The 17,030-nt window shown below is 34.6% G+C and overlaps 1 protein-coding gene across 4 annotated transcripts in view; it reads left to right on the top strand.

Annotated features, from left to right (window-relative positions):
* Positions 1-17,030, top strand: part of VPS8 (VPS8 subunit of CORVET complex) — a 300,312-nt gene that overhangs the window by 105,468 nt on the left and 177,814 nt on the right. For all 4 annotated transcript variants that reach the window (XM_060011002.1, XM_060011000.1, XM_060011001.1 and 1 more), the window contains 3 exons: positions 8,144-8,366; positions 11,506-11,595; positions 14,201-14,252. In XM_060011002.1, coding sequence (XP_059866985.1) covers positions 8,144-8,366; positions 11,506-11,595; positions 14,201-14,252 — 365 coding nt within the window. The remainder of the gene's footprint in view (positions 1-8,143; positions 8,367-11,505; positions 11,596-14,200; positions 14,253-17,030) is intronic.

Raw genomic sequence — 17,030 nt, 5'->3', positions numbered from 1 at the left:
ATGGTTTTATGTTACACATTGTCTTCTTTTTTTTTTTTTTTTGCGGTACGCGGGCCTCTCACTGTTGTTGCCTCTCCCGTTGCGGAGCACAGGCTCCGGATGCGCAGGCTCAGCGGCCATGGCTCACGGGCCCAGCCGCTCCGCGGCATGTGGGATCTTCCCGGACCGGGGCACGAACCCATGTCCCCTGCATCGCCAGGTGGACTCTCAACCACTGCGCCACCAGGGAAGCCCCAACATTGTCTTCTTTATGAGGGCCCAAGGAAGAAATTTCTCTCAGGTGTTAGTACCAGAAATACTTTTGCATCTTCTGAACAGCTAACTCACTTTTAGCTGATGGACAGGGAATTGTAGAGCTAATTATTGTTTCCTGGGGAGCTAAGAGCCATGATATACTAACCTCACCCTAGTTCTTAACTTAGTTTTCTCTTCAGCTCATGTTTTACACTTACACTTCCTTGTTATTTGTCTTATATTTTTTAAAGCAGCCTCAATAGTTTATGGATCAGTTTTACATATTTTATTTCATTTAATCCTCATAATTACAGTGTAAGAGAGGTAAAGTTAAGGAAATTGAGATGTAGTGATATTTCTAATACTAATAAATGCTGGGACCAACCTAAATCTTCAAGTTGAGATAATATAAATGAGATAAAATAAAATATCTAAGAGATTAAATTTTGTTTAGAGTAAGAAAGCATATCTTTATAAAACAGATTATTTCTACCTAAATGGTACCTGGCACAGAGTAGCCTGATGGTTGAATTAATGAAGTAATTCTGCCTCTTGGTTTGCAGGGTGACTTGTGATCATTAACTTGAAATCTTGAATACTCTCACAGTGAGATAAAGTTGAAATGACCCGAGCAGTTGTAAGATGGATTATATAGGGAAAAAGAAAAAAAAAAAGGGGTTTTTTTCTTTCAGAAATATTTTATGTTATTCCCCAAAATGTTCCAGGGATAAGTTTTTCTTTTCTTATATGACTTGAAAAGGAAATATTTCCAACTTTATTTAATCTATTGACTGGCTGAAAATGAAGTAATTTCTTTATTAAATCAGAGCATCCAACATAGAAGACAAGATGTAGTCTAGATTATCACCAAATTAGAATCTATTTATTATTTCTTCATTTTTATCAGTTTCTTTCTTTCCTTTAATTTTTCCTGACTCCTTAGCATGTTTTTTTCTGGGCTGTGTCTGAAATGAGTACAGTATTTGTTTTGGAGGTCTCAGAAATACCAGCAGTCATAGTATATCCCTGACTGCCAAGGGGAAGGGAGATCTCAAGGGTCCTTTTCTGAGCTCTTCTTGGTCCTTTTCTCCTTCCTTCATCCAGTCATACACACGTACTCCTAGATCCAGGATTGGATATTTTTCCTGGACCATAGTGCAAATAGTATGGCTTCCTTCTCTCTTAACTGTTTCTGAAGGCTGAAGACCAGATTGTACTAGATCCTGCTTCTGCTTAGGAGAAGTTCCAACATGTGTGTTCTTACTCTCTTTCCCCTCCTGGTCTCTTTCCCCACTTCTTCTACTCTCTGGGTTCCAGTAGGGGCAGAAGGGACAGGGTAGTGTCCTCAGCAGTGTAAGAAAGTTTGAGGCTGTGGAACTAGGCATTGGGTCACATGTTCCCTTTTGTGTTCTAGATTCTGTGCTCTTGTGCTTGCTTACTTCTCATCATACTGGCTTTTCTTTTTCATCATAATGTTAAGATTCTATATATGGGCCTGAGCTTATGAGTAAAGAGGTCAAATAGGCCATTTGATCAACTTTGATTCTTTGTGTCTAGGTCATCTTTCAATTTCCTTCCATTGCAAACGTGCAATGATTAAAGATTTATTAGATATAAAAATTCTGTGTTTCTTAAATACTTCAGTGTAATCACACTTAAAAATAGAGTTAAAATTTTTCTTAGAGTTTCCATAGATAATAAGATTAAAAATGATCAATTCCCTAGACTCAATTGAAGCAGAGGGATTTAAAAATTATGTAACTTAATTCCGGTATGATCTTTCTCCCTAAGCTGGACACTCTCTTTATGCCATTTCTTTGACAATTGGTTCTATTTGCATCTAGAATCTTCTCTTCTACATTCCCAAATTTTCAAAATATTTGTGATGTTGAGATTGCTTTTAAGAATGCTCAGATTGTGCATAACACGGATACTGTCTTAAAAAAAAAAGATTTACCTGGAACAAAATGTAGAGCATAAACAAAGATAAAAACTTAGAAAATATGAGAGGAGAATAGAAAAGAAGCTTCAACATATACCTGACCATGTTCCAAAATTAAAGACTAGAGAACATGGCTAATAATTTTCCTGAATTAAAGGAAGACAGAAATTATCAGAAGGAAAACTCTTGGTGCACAACAGAACAAATCATAACAAGCCTACACCTATGAGTTTGACTATACTAAGAGTGACAGTGGCATAGCATTGCATACTGCACTGAGCGTCTCACATAGGAGTTCTGCTTCTAGCAATGGCAATGAGGACAGCTGGGAAATCTGGATAATTTGTTAACAAAATTTATATGAAAGCGTCGGAGAGCTACCAAGGGGATGAGGATCTGTGGTACCAAGATCCAGGCAGAGGAGAGAGGCACAGAAGCTGGCTCTTCCTGTTGAGATAATTGCCAACTCTGAAAAATGGCAGCTGAGGGGTTGAGAAGCTGAGCAAAACTTTAGAGCAATTCGTGATGTTGCTGCAGTTGAGTTCAAGGATCACACAAGAAGAGGGGCGCTGAATACTCCAGGCTTTTGATTGAGCTGTGAAGAGCTACACCCTAAGAATAATGCTGAATTAGAACACATGTAGGTTCATCATGGTTAAACTGCTGAAAACTAAAGACAAAAAAACTTTAATGTCATTATGAAAGAAAAAAAACCCTTCAAAATGGTAACAATTAACCTTACAGCTTACTTCTAAACAGAAATAATGGAACCAAAGACAACAGAATTGTGAAAGGACAGAAAGAAAACATCTATTAATATAGAATTCTATATACAACAAAAATACCTTTTGAAAATGATATAGAAATATATTCTAAGAAACATAAACTGAGAGAATTCATCATTAGCAGACCTGCACTAAAAAAATAACAAAAGTTGTTCTTTAGATAAAAGGAAAATGATTGAGGTGGAAAAGCTAATATGTGGGTAAGTGAATATAGAATATAATCAATATGTGTGAGGATTGAATAAAACATGAAGAAAAATGAAGAGAAAAATATATGAAAACAATACTACATAATTGGAGAAAAGGGTAATAAATAAGGTTAAAATGTTCTAAAGTCCTTGCACTGTCTAGAAGGTGGTAAATTTATTAATTTATATTATAATTTAATAATTTGAAGATGCAGATTGTAATCTCTAAACCCATACTTAGTATATAATAGTAAAAACATATATAACTAACAAGGTAATAAATGGTGTCATGATTAAAAATACAATTTAAAAAAGTCAAAAGGAGCAAAAGGAATTAAGAATAGTTAAGACAAGGAGAAAAAATAAATGATAAATTTAAAAATATATCAGTAATTACATTAAATAGCAAACAACTAAAACAAACAAACAAAACATAATCTAGTACTCAGCCAATTTCAAGTAACTTCTTCCACTTCTAGGGTGGTCACTTAGACACTCAGTACTGGCCTCCAGATACCTTTTATATTAATATTTTCTGATTGAGTACATTGGTTTTATAGTTAGTCGTCTTATTTTCGTATATTATACTGTCTCTTATGAGGGTTAAATTATAAACACAGTACATACTCTGAAATTAATTTTAACTCAATACCACAACCATTATTATACTATGATCACTGTTACCTCTGTATCATAAGTTATAGAATTTCATACCCAGCAGTAATATTATATTACTAGGATATATATGTATTTCTATTCATATGTAAGAATTCTTTTATAATGTAAAATCCTTTTTACTGCGGCAGGAACCACACTGCTTTTTCTCTGTAGGGCATACTGATCAGTGTGTAATGGACATCTTTTTTGGTTAAAATTTGGCTTTATTATCTTTCTGTGAATCTTTTAAAATCAGAAATGATAGGAAATTCTGTTTTTGAAGATCTACCTTTATTTTCATAATTTGGTCTCTGCTCACACAATTTCATTTCAATTTGACAATGCATATATATTTTTTCAGTACTAGAAAAAGGTATAAAATATCTCAAGGGTTTTTGTAGGATATTTAATGATTTGTCATTTTGCTTATACAACAGTAGCCATAATTTCAGTTTATTTTGAAAATAGGTCCAGAGTTTACTTGAACTATAATCATAATTTTGAACATTGTTTAAAAATAAGTGCTTAAATAAATGCTATGTTATTATGTGTGAATTGTATCTCAAAGCCATTATAAAACAAAATAGGTGCTGTATGTAGATGATCTTGACCACTTCAAGCTTATATCACTGTAAGCAGATATCCAAAAAGAAGGCATTATTCAGGTAACTTGAATTATATATAAAATCTGAACCAAAAATATTTCTCTTAAATCTAAAGTGAGCCTGAAGTGGCCTTTTGATAGCCAGAGTATTTGTTTAACCTTGTTTAACATCAGGATTATTATTTGCGAAACAGAAAGATTTTAATTATCAGCCATGGTTGAGGAACTTAATGTTTTGAGTTTTCTCATCATTTTCTTGGTAACTGCAAGTTAAAATTCTAAACATCAAAGCTAGGTGAAAAATGGGGCCATGCCTTTTTATTTTATCTAACTGCTATGTTGAGATATAATTCACGTACCATAAAATTCACCATTTTAAAGAGTATGGTAGTTTTCAGTATATTCACAGAGTTTAATTAAGCCATGTCTTTTTAAAGGAAATATTTACAAACTGATACTTGTATCAGGAAACAGAGTATTTTGAACATAATTTCTTGAAGATCATTTGAACTTTTTTTTTTTGAGCAGTGAAATAACTTGCATTTTGCACACAATTCAGCGTCTATGATAGTAGCCAGACATGTAACAGGTTCTCAATAAATTTTAATTAAATGAGTGAAATTTGGTAAAAAAAAAAAAAAAAGTGGATTGTCTGTATAGGTCATATTTTCCAGGTCATATGGAGCCCTTTTTTTTTTTTTAACTTTTTATTTTATATTGGAGTTCAGGTGATTAAAAATGTTGTGTTAGTTTCAGGTGTATTTACATCTTTTCATATGTATTTACATGTATCTATTCTTTTGAACTTTGTTTTTAATTTTATAAATAAAGAGGCCAGCCGAAATCAACTTTGGATTTATTAAATCCCACTTATATGTAGTGGGGGGTTGTTTATTTGGTTCTGGTTTTATATTTAGTGTACAGGCAAGTGTTAGGATTGATGCTCTTGCTCCCTTCAGACAGTCTCTGAATTTGTAATTATCTCATAATCAAAGCTGAGTTCTTCACATTTTCTAATTGTAAAATTGATAGTGCAAAAAGTAAATTTGGTCATTTTTTCTATCAATTTGAAGTTATGTATGATAAACTCCAAATAATGTCTTTAATATGAGTATTAATATAAAGTGAAGTTATGTAGAAGACCTTTTTGTTGGCCCTCTGTTATTCAGAATGGATTTTTCTATTATACTGGTTATAAGGAGGCTAAGCTTGAAGCGATAAACATCAATTTTGACATTAGCCGTTCCAGGAAACAAAGTCAGCACCCTGGAGTATAATGCCTAAGTACAGAAAGAAACACAAGAGCCAAAACCTTGTTTTTTTGTATGTACTTTTCTTTTTCCCTCCTTCTCTGTTGATCTAATAAATATTTTCCCAGAACGACGAGAACATGTCTTAAAATTTTGTTTTATTTTTATTTTAAGGTAGAGATGCACATAGGAGTTGCTGAGTTATATTTTTCTTGCTTCTTTATTATAGCCTCTTACTGGTTAAGAAAGAAGCATATAGTTTTGCCATTAATCTTACCCGCATTGCATGCTGTAGTTTGTCACAGGAGTGCCTTGTTTGTCAACTTTTATGCTTTCTTTACTGAATTTGTAGCTCTTTAGTTTTCCTCCCCAGGGCTTTTTGTGCTGAACTGAAATATATAATTATCTTTCCTAGCATGTTGTTTTTAACAACACATTACAGGGTGCAAGGGCTAGCAAATATGACATTTTCTTTAAGTTCATAAGAGTTACTTTGTTACTCTTATTTTATCTTTCTTACAGTAAGGCTTCATTAATCTCAGTTCCTTTTGTTTGGCTACTAATTGGTAATCACAAAAATGTAATGGACTGTCAGGCTTCCCTGGTGGCGCAGTGGTTGAGAGTCTGCCTGCCGATGCAGGCGACACGGGTTCGTGCCCCGGTCCGGGAAGATCCCACATGCCGCGGAGCGGCTGGGTCCGTGAGCCATGGCCGCTGAGCCTGCGCATCCGGAGCCTGCGCATCCGGAGCCTGTGCTCCGCAACGGGAGAGGCCACAACAGTGAGAGGCCCGCGTACCGCAAAAAAAAAAAAAAAAAAAAGTAAGGGACTGTTGATTACAGTGAAACTAACATGAAAAATACTCTGATAAATATAAAGCAAGGGGGAAAATGATGCAAGAATTACACTTGTGGATATGAGAAAAAAATAACTGGATATGGATTTCCCCCCAGGATATTGCAAATACTGTTTATTGAAAAGCAACATGGGGTTCTATGCAGTTGTAGCCAGTCCGTTTATCATTGGTCCCCCTTCCAGGACTTCAGATGAGGCAAGACCCCATCCCATTGCTTTCAGAGTCTTCCTTGTCCTTTTTGTGGAACTTGTCATGAAAGATCACACCTGTGGATGAACCATCTACCACTTTTCACAATTGACATGATGCACATATATAGGGATTATACATTTAGCAAATAAATAATCAGTCAATCCTAACAGGTAAGTAGAATTAGCACAGTTTTTGTATTTGAAAAAAGAATTAAAGAATCAGTGAATGATATAAGTCAATACACTGTATAAATGGAAACATGGAAAACATTTAATTTTGACAGTCATCAAAGAATTGAAAACAATGATGTTGTTTAATTTATATATTAAACTATATGGGAAAAAACTAAAGACAATTGTCTGTTGAAACTGTTGAAATTATACATTACTGATGGCTGTGTAAATTGGTGCTATGATGATTTTTGAAGGTAATTTAGTAATACATTTTAAGTGCCACAAAATTTTTTGTATCTTTTGACTTTAAATAAATTTCTAAAAGTGGAATGACTAAGGAATTAAGCCTCCAGATGGAAAGACTATATATGTAGATGTTCATTTTGGCCTCACTCATAATAGTGAAATAGTGGAAATAAGTGATACATTACAGGAATAGTTAAATAAATTCTGATGTTTCAGCATATTGAAACATTGTGTTTAGACAAAATAGTAATTTTAAAGAGTTAAGTAGCAGCTTAGGACAATGCTTATATAATATTGGGTGAAAACAAAATTCAGATTATGTCTATGGTGAATAGAACTCTAAAATTATTTCTGGACTCTTTGCAAAAGAAATACAAAATAAATAAAACACAGTTATTGAGTGTGGTAGCATTTGATTAATTACAGTTTTTTTTGTTTCTGCAATAAAATAGTTTTCAGACATATTTTTAAAACATTGAACATTTTCTTCTTCCTCTCCCATCAATAATCACTACCTAAACCCTTTGGGAAGCAAGGGGCAAGAACTAGATAAAGAAGCAGATTGGCCTTGCAGATCAGATGGGAGTATTTAGATACCAGGAAAGAGGAAAGGATAAATTGTGAATAGTCCATTTAATTTTTTTTTTTACTTCATCATAGTCTCCGTACTACCTGCTCCCATATCGATGTTGTCTTTAAGCAGCAGTGTGCCATAGTGGATTCAGCACAGGGTTTAGGTCAGAAGGCTGATGCAGTTCTGAATCTATCACTTGTTAGCTAACTGATTTTCAGCAAATTTAACTTATTCAACATTTTTTATTTGTAAAAAGTATTGGGTGAATTAAGATAGTATATATAAGAGATTTTTCAAAATATAAAGCTCTTTGCAAATATTGTTACTATTTTTAATAAACTTGCACGTAAGTTGAAATAGGAAAAAGATGAGATATACTTAGTAGACTGAATTTAATGGGTGTTTGGAATGTTCCTAAAAGTATTTTTCCCCATTCGTTGCAGGGATCTTTTATTTAGCCAGGTGTATGACAAATTAAGTGAGAATTCAGTGGCCAAAGGAGTGTTTTTGGAGTGCCTTGAACCATATATTTTAAGTGATAAATTGGTGGGGATCACACCCCAGGTAATGAAAGACTTGATTGTTCATTTCCAAGATAAAAAATTGATGGAAAATGTGGAAGCCCTCATTGTACATATGGATATCACCAGCCTAGACATTCAGCAGGTGAGTTTATAAGCAGTCTACTAATTTATGGAATAAACATCATTCCTTTATTGAATATATTTATCTGACTCATCGGGCCTTACCTTGTCTTTCATCAACCCTAATTATTTTTTAGCACTTTTTGGTAAGAGGTCTCATAAACTTATATTTGTCAATATATTTCTTAGGAGTGCTCTTTACTTAAAGCTAGATTAGGAACTCCTGCAAGCCAGTAGTCTTCAGTTTCCTTGACATCCCCCAGAGCTCTTAGCACAGGGTTTATATTTGGTAGTTGCTCAGCAAATGCTTATTGGCCTATCCTTCTTCACCAGTTTGTTTGTTCACTGCTACAATTTTCATCCTGCAAGTGAATTTCAACTATAAGCACTTCCACGTGAAAAATAGAATACTTTTAAGTGTATGATGCCATTTTTTTTGAAAAGCTAGTTTATTTGTTCAGAGTTGATAACTTTCATACATTAAGTTTTGAAATGCAGAGCATAGTATAAGAAGCACACTTTAGGACATCTTAGCATGATCAGCCAGCTCATTGATAATATACCTCCAGTATATCTGAGGTCTCCACAATAAGTTTTAAGTCCTTAATTGAGGAGCAATATGTATCTGACCTAAGACACTTCACTCTTAACTCTTCATTTAACTCTTCAGTCCTAATGCTGAGCAAAGGCACAAAGGTACCAAGGTGCTGAGCCCTATTGAACTAAAGTACGGTGGCTTACAAACTTAGAAGGACCGTTTTTTGTTTGTTTTTAATGTGCACAATCACATGGAAATGAAGGGTTTGGAAAATGTTTATTGTTTTCTTCATGGAAGCTCTTTATGAATGGCTGTAAGTTTGCAAAGGCCAGGTCCTCTTTACATATGCCTTTCTGTCATGTGGGTAATTTGGCGTAATCTTCATGTCTGACAATAGGTCTGATGATGTGAGAGCATGTTATCAATCTAGCTTTATTTACCTATCACTGATATAAGAGAAATTTATAATTTCTTCTCCTTCCAACATTTTTAGCTTTTTCTCCAACACTAGGTAAATATTCTCTGCTCTTTTTCATGTTAAAACAACAGTTTAAACCAATCTCCCCATCAGATTCCCTTCTCTCCGTATCAAGCCTTCCCCTCCTTCCCCTTTGGCTACTGCCATATCACATTTCCCACTTGCAGCCAGATCCCTCCCTCCCTCCCTCCTTTCTTCCTTCTTTCCTTCCTCCACCCCTTTCCCTCTTTCTTTCCCACATTTCTTGAAAGCATTCTCTAGGTTGCTTCTTCCATTTCATTCACATCCTAATAATTCTTCAGCTTTACTTTCACTAGAGTCTGTAATGACCTCCAATGCTTTAGTGACCCTGGTGGACAAGGCTTATCATAAGGCTTACATTAGCAAAAAAAAGTTTGACAATAAACAGACAAACAAGTAAACAAGCCAGAAATATCGAAAACAAGTATGTTAAAAGTCAAACAGGCAGTATTATAAAGAGAGAATGAGAGGCTATCTTAGATGGGTCAGTTATAGAAAACCAAGAAAGTAACACTGAGTCTGATCAAATCTGGAATCTGAATGACAAGAAGGAATCAGTAGTGCAAAAATCTTGGAGGAGAAGATTGTTACAGGTAAAAACAACAGCTAATGCAAAAAAAAAAAAAAGAAGATATGTGTTGGGTGCTAAAAGTTACAGATAAAAGGCAAACAGAGCTTGGTTGAAAGAGAGGTAGCCCTTTCAGGGCAAGGTACAGATTTTTCCTTTTTATTCTGAGTGCTATGGGAAATCATTAAAAGGTTTTAAGTGAGATCACTCTGATTTGCCTATAGATAACAGAATGAGGGGTGGGGGCCAAGTACAGAAGAAGCAAGGAGATTGGTTAAGAGCTGGTCCAGGAGGTAGTCCTGGCCAGAGATGATAATGGTGAGATGGAGGGAGATGGCCTGACTTTGGATACATTTTGGAGGTAGAACTGATTTGCTGATGAATTGGACCTAAAGGTGTGGAAAGAGAGAATTTAAGGCTGTTGCCTAATTTTTTGGCTTGAAAAACAAGGTGGATAGTGATTCCTTTAAGAAGATTGGAAGACTGGGGTAGGTCTAAGTTTGGGAGACAAAATCAGGAGTTGTATTTTGCCATTTTATTTTGATAGCTACTAGACATTAGGTGAAGATATCAAGTCAATGGTTGGATATATGGGTCAGAGGAGAGGTTAGGGCTGAAGCTGTAAAGAGATGTATGATCATGGCACTGGCTGAGAGGGCAGAAAGTGAGAAAAGAGAAGAGGTCCCAGAACATGCGTTGTCTAGAAGGACTCTCCCATGACACCTCACTTCCATTTTCCCTCAGACTAGTAGTTTGTTTTCCCTTTGGCTATTCCTTATCATTATCCTTTGTTGACCTCTACTCTTCCACTTCGGTCTTCTCCTGTCACTCAGTAGTATAATATAGCTCTCGTAGGAACAGTATATAGGGTACTCTGTACTTAAGTCATCTCTATTCCTCATCCTTACTGCTCCTTCTGCCTGCAGAGCCCCTAGTTTCCACATCGGCTTTTGGCTCACATACATGTATCCATTAGGTCCTAACTTAAATATTGCTCCCTCAGGGATGACCTTCTGAATACTCCAGACCAAGTCAAGTTCCTTTATAGACTTACCACATTTGTAAATGAACTATTTGTGTAATTGAGTATCTTCCCCAAGTCATAATTCACGCACCATTTTGTGCCCCTTCTTTTGGTGAGTGTCCAGGATGAATGGAAGTTCTGTCAGGGTAGAGAATAGTTCTGGGTTTGTCTTACCTATCACTTTATCCCCAGTGCCTAGGAGAGGACCTGAATATAGATGTTCAGTAAATATTTGTAGAACTAGTGACCAAAGGTAAGATGGATATGGAAAGGGGGAGGATAGAGAAGAAATAAAATCAGACATTGGAGGATGTTTAAAAGTAGCTATTGTACTGTTGAAAGTAACATTGAACCTACAACAGCTCTTACCCTGGCACTGTGTTTGAGTACTTCCATTTCAGTTTTTTTCAGAGAAGGAATAAGAAAAATTAGGAAAGAGAATTTAAGATCTTCCCCATTCTTAAAGCTTTGAGGAAAGTAATTGGTGAGATTTGCTCAATTGTGTGAACCAAGCAACTTTTCCTTTTTACAGGTAGTTCTCATGTGTTGGGAAAATCGGCTATACGATGCTATGATTTATGTCTACAACAGAGGCATGAATGAATTTATTAGTCCAATGGAGGTAAGATACGTTCTAACTTATATGCATATTTAATACTGTCTATTAATGTTTTTTCCCTTCTCTCCATTTGCTTTGAATAGTTTGTTTTCATCCAATCACTTTAAAATTTCTTGTAGATTTATTAGACTTGCACCCATTGTTGTTTAGGACTTTAGATAGTCTTTAGTTTTATACCTTCTACTATTGCTTTCTTTTTTATCTGCAAAAGTAGGTATTTAAATCCCAGGGAATGATAGATAAAATTAAAAGCCCAGATAGATAAAATTAAAAGCCCATTAGACTTTAAGATTTTTTCTAAAAAGTTTTGATATTATTATAGCTTTTCCAAAAGGTATAAAAAATTCATTATATATATTTACTGTATAGGGTAATGGTACTATTGAGTAATATTATTTTGTAGATATATTCTTCTAGGGGAAGGTCCTGAAAATGGTGGGAGGTCATGATTTGCCAATTGCTAATTTGTTGCTTTTCCTATTTCAGAATTTTATAGCATTCATTATAATTTCTTATTCTCCTTACCATTAGAAGAGAGCATCTAAAAAGCATTTGGGCTTATTTTAAAAAGAATCAAACCCATCTTCATCGTGTTATTTCCCTTAAATTTATAGACAGAATTATGGGTTATGGATTGTGGGTGCATGTCGTGCCCTGCTAGCCCATTGCTTTATTACAGTGACTTCATTACCTGGATCAGAAGACCCAGGCTTCTCCTGAAGGCATCCACTCAACTTTTTTGCATATTTAATGGACATCCAAAACCATCTCCAGTATTAAGTCAGCAGTCATTCTATGATATTTCAGTCTTCTTTAAATATATTTAGCTTGGTAGGTGAATCTCCCTCTAATTCATAACTCCTTCAGTTTTGGCTGTACTTCTTGTCTCTTGGTCATTTTCCAAATGAGCGCCACAGCCCTCCCCACTGGTTTTGACCTTGACTGTCTATTTCAGATAAGTATTTTTAACATTTGTACACCTCTTAGCTGACTCTTCAGTGAGGTCCATGACCTGCACGCATGCAAAAATGTTCTCCATCCCACTATTAAACCACAATTAGGAAGAATTAATGCAGTTTCTAGTTTCTCTCAAAATAATCTGTGAAAACAGATTCTAATTTGGTGCATTCTATGTTGATGAAAATGGTTGTGAGGTTTTTGTTATTGTTGCTTTTGAAGTTTTTGTTTTGTGTGGATTTTTTATTCCTCAAAATCTGGTTTGCATTTATAGCTATGCATCTCAGATGGAACACTTTTCTATTGACGTCGTCTTGTTTTGTGTTGAGTAGTTTTCAAGTTAATGACTTTCAGCAGGAGCTTGGTATTTGTTATTAAATAGTCATTTGGAGATTTTAGCAGTGGGAAGTTAGATGCATCCTGTGATTGCTCTTTTATAATTCTCTGCCTATAAAAGAGATCACTGTTCAGTGTTTAAAGTTTAGCTATTTCAGTTTAAAGAGATTTAAACTGAAAATCACAGTGATTTACCAGTGATCCTACTAAAACAGTTCATGTCCACATTTAGTCATTTCAGTTTAAGGTCCAAATTAAAAGAATCTGAAAAAGAATATATATATATATATATATATATATATATATATATGTGTGTATAACTAAATCTTTTTGCTGTACACCTGAAACTAACACAACATTGTAAATCAACTATACTCCAATATAAAATAAAAATTTAAAAAAAAGAGGAACTGTAGTGCCTTTTGAAATTTTCTAGATTTTCTAGAATGAAAGACCGTGTCATCATACTTGAGATGACTACCATAGTTTCTGAAATCTTTAGTTCTAGTTTTGGCTGCTTCTGAGTGCCTTGTGTTGGGAGGAACAACTTTTCCTCTACCACCTGAAACCTGAATGGTGGGGAGAGAGCTGCGAATGAACTGACAACAGGAGAAAAGACAAGGTTTATTCACAGTTGTACTGGGAGCACGCAGAAATGAGTAAATCACTGAACAACCAGAGAAGTAAAGGTTTATATACCAGTTTAACGAAATTTGGGGTGTGAGGGAGGGATTTAGGTTTTCCTTGGAAAATATGAATAGTTTTATTGAGCTTTTTGTTGCTAATGCACAGCTGGCTTTGCACCACCTCCCAGTGCTAAGGGTCAATCTTCTCCTAAATAGGAAACTCCCTCCCAGGAAGGCCAACATAGTTTTGCCATTAATCTTGTGTTTTCAGGGGCTCTGCTTACATTTAGGTGTTTGTTTCTATGGCTGCTGACTGTTCACATGTTTTCAGCTTAAAGTAATCTTACCCTTTTGGTGGGCTATTAATCCCTTGACTTACTTACTATTTTTTAAAGAATAAAGCATTTTTAGGAACCTAAGGATATCTTATATTAGAAATAATGATCTCAACAAGGACCTTCTTCTAACTGGTATTTATTAAATGGTTTCTTTCAGTGAGGAATAGAACAATAATGATTTCCCAGTGATCCTACGAAAACAGTTCATGTCCACATTAAGAGTTTTTATATTTAATCTTAATAGCAAATGACTAATTCAATCAGAGAAAGGTGATTAATAGCATAAGATTTAGATTATTTTTTAAAATATTTTTTTAAGATGATGTTGTTTTCCTATTAATTTTCATGCAGAAACTTTTCAGAGTCATTGCACCTCCTTTGAATGCAGGAAAGACGCTAACAGGTATTAATTTTATAAGCCTTAATTTTTTTGTCTTTAAAAATATTATTTAAATAACAAAATTCACCAATTTTATGCGTACAGTGTGAACTTTGATAATCGTACATGATCATGTAACCACCACCATAATCAAATTTTAGAAGGAGCAATATAGTTCCTTCACACTAAAAAGTTTGCTCCTGTCCCTTGTACTCTAACCTTTCCCCACAGTCCCATCTTCAGGCAATCACTGATCTACTTTCCTTTACTGCTATTCATGTAAGTAGAATCATACACTATGTAATCTTAATCTTGGTGTTTTATTTCTTTCACTTAGCTTAATGTTTTTTAAATTCATCCATGTTGTTGCATATATTATTTTGTTCCCTTTAATTGCTTAATGGTATTCCATGGGTTGGATGTACTGTTATTTGTTTATCTGTTAACCAGTTGAAGGACATTCGAGTTGCTTCTGGATTGGAGTTATTATAAGTAATGCTGTTATGTTTGCGAATGAGTTTTGTTATGTTTAATTAAACTTTTTATTATGAGGAAATTATAGATTCACATGCAGTTGTATGAAATGACACAAGAGATCCAGTATACTCTTTACCCATTTTCCCTCAGTGATAACATCTTGCAAACCTAAAGCACATCCAGATATTCACAACCAGATATTCGCATTGATAAAGTCACGATACAGAACAGTTTCATCACCACAGGTGTCCTTATGTTGTCCTTATCCTCCATCGCTGACCCCTAGCTATGAGTAAGTTTCTGTATGGGCATATGTGTTCATTCTTCTTGGGCAACTACCTAGAATGGAATGGATGGATTGTATGGTAAATGTATGTTTTACTTTCTAAGGTACTACTATTTGGTTTTTCAAACTGGCTGTACCATTTTGCATTCCCATCAGCAACATATGAGAGTTCTGATAGCTCCATATCCTTGCAGGCACTTGGTACTGTCAATCTTTTTACGTCTTTGAAAAATTTTATCCCTTCTAGTGGATTTAAATTTTTATTTTCCTGGTGGTTAGTGATGTTCAGCATCTTTTCATGTGCTCTTGCCCATTCACGTATCTTTTTTGCGAATCATCTGTTTAAATCTTTTAGCACTTTTTAGAAGGGTAGGGAAGAGGTGTTATTTGACTTCATATTATTGAGTTCTAGGCATGTGAACACCCCACCAGAGCCTGTAAGAGTTCTTTATGTAGTCTGGATACAAGACATTTTAAAATATGTGTTTCGCAAAAATTTTCTCCCAGTCCATTGCTTACCGTTTTGTTTTTTTAACCATGTTTTTCAAAGGACAAAAGTTTTTACTCTTCATGAGGTCCATTTTATTTATTTTTTTTTCAGTAGTTTTAGACCTTTGATGTTCCGGTTAAGAAATCTTTGTCCAACTCAACATCATAAAGATTTTATCCTTTGTTTTCTTCTAGTTTTAACACTTGTATTTAGGTTTATAATCCATTTTGAGTTAATTTTCATATATGATGCAAGGTCAAGTTCAAGGGCTTTTCCCTGTATAGTTATCGGTTCCTTTACCATTTTTTTGAAAAGATTATCTTGTTTCTATTGAATTACCTGTACACCTTTTTTGTAAAAAAAATTTTTGCTAAAAATTGATTTTTGCAAAAATCAACTGACCATATAAGTATGGGTCTATTTCTGTGCTCTCTGCTGTGTTCCATTGGTCTATATGTCTGTACTTATGCCAATAATATACTGTCTTGGTTGTAACTTTGTAGTAAGTCTTGAAATCAGGTACCTTAAGTCTTCCAACTTTTTTTTTTTTTCCAAAATTGGTTTAGCTAGTCTATGTCCTTTGCCTTTCTGTATGAACTTTAAAATTAACTCAGCAGTTCTTTTTAAAAAGCTTATTTGAATTTTGTTTGGGATTGCGTTGATTCTATAGGTTAATTTGGGGAGGATTGCTATCTTAATGCAGAGGCTTCTATGAATATGATATATTTTCCATTTATTTTGGTCTTTTAAAATCAGTTTGCTTTCTCAACTTCTGCAGAAAGACAGCTGGATTTTGATAAGGATTGCTTTGAATTGACAGATCAATTTGGGGAGTGTTGCTATCTTAGCATTATTACGTCTTCCAGTCCGTGAACACAGTATATCTTTCCATTTATTTGGTCTTGTTTAATTTCTTTCAGCAATGTTTTTGCAGTTTTCAGTGTACAAGTCATATACTTCTTTTGCTGAATCTATTCCCAGTTTATTCAGTTTGATGCTATTATAAATGGATTTTTAAAAAAAATTCCTTTTCAGAATGTTCATTGGTAGTGTATAGGAATAATTTTTTTTTTTTTAATGTCCGCACCACGCAGCTTGTGGGATCTTAGTTCCCTGACCAGGGGTTTGAACCTGGGCTCCGGCAGTGAGTGCTGAGTCCTAACCACTGGAATGCCAGGGAATTCCCAATAAAATTGATTTTTATATTGATCTTGTATCCTGCATCCTTGCTGAATTCATTCATTAGTTCTAATTTTTTTAATGGATTCTTTAGAATTTTCTCATGTATAAGATCATGTCATCTGTAAATAGTGTTAGTTTTACTTCTTCCTTTCTAATCTGGATTTCTTTTATTTTTCTTCCCTAACTGGCCTGGATAGAACCTCCAATACAGTGTTGAACAGAATTGGCAAGAGTGGACATCCTTATCTTTTTTCTTTTCTCCTAAGGGGAAAGCATTCAGTTTTTCACCATTAAATATGACATTAACTGTGGATTTTTCATAGATTGCTTTATTTTGAGAAAGTTGCCTTCTGTTCCTAGTTTGTTA

This window comes from Delphinus delphis, chromosome 4 (assembly GCF_949987515.2).
Source record: "Delphinus delphis chromosome 4, mDelDel1.2, whole genome shotgun sequence".
Classification (NCBI taxonomy): Eukaryota; Metazoa; Chordata; class Mammalia; order Artiodactyla; family Delphinidae; genus Delphinus; species Delphinus delphis.
This window is presented reverse-complemented; position numbering and strand designations above follow the sequence as displayed.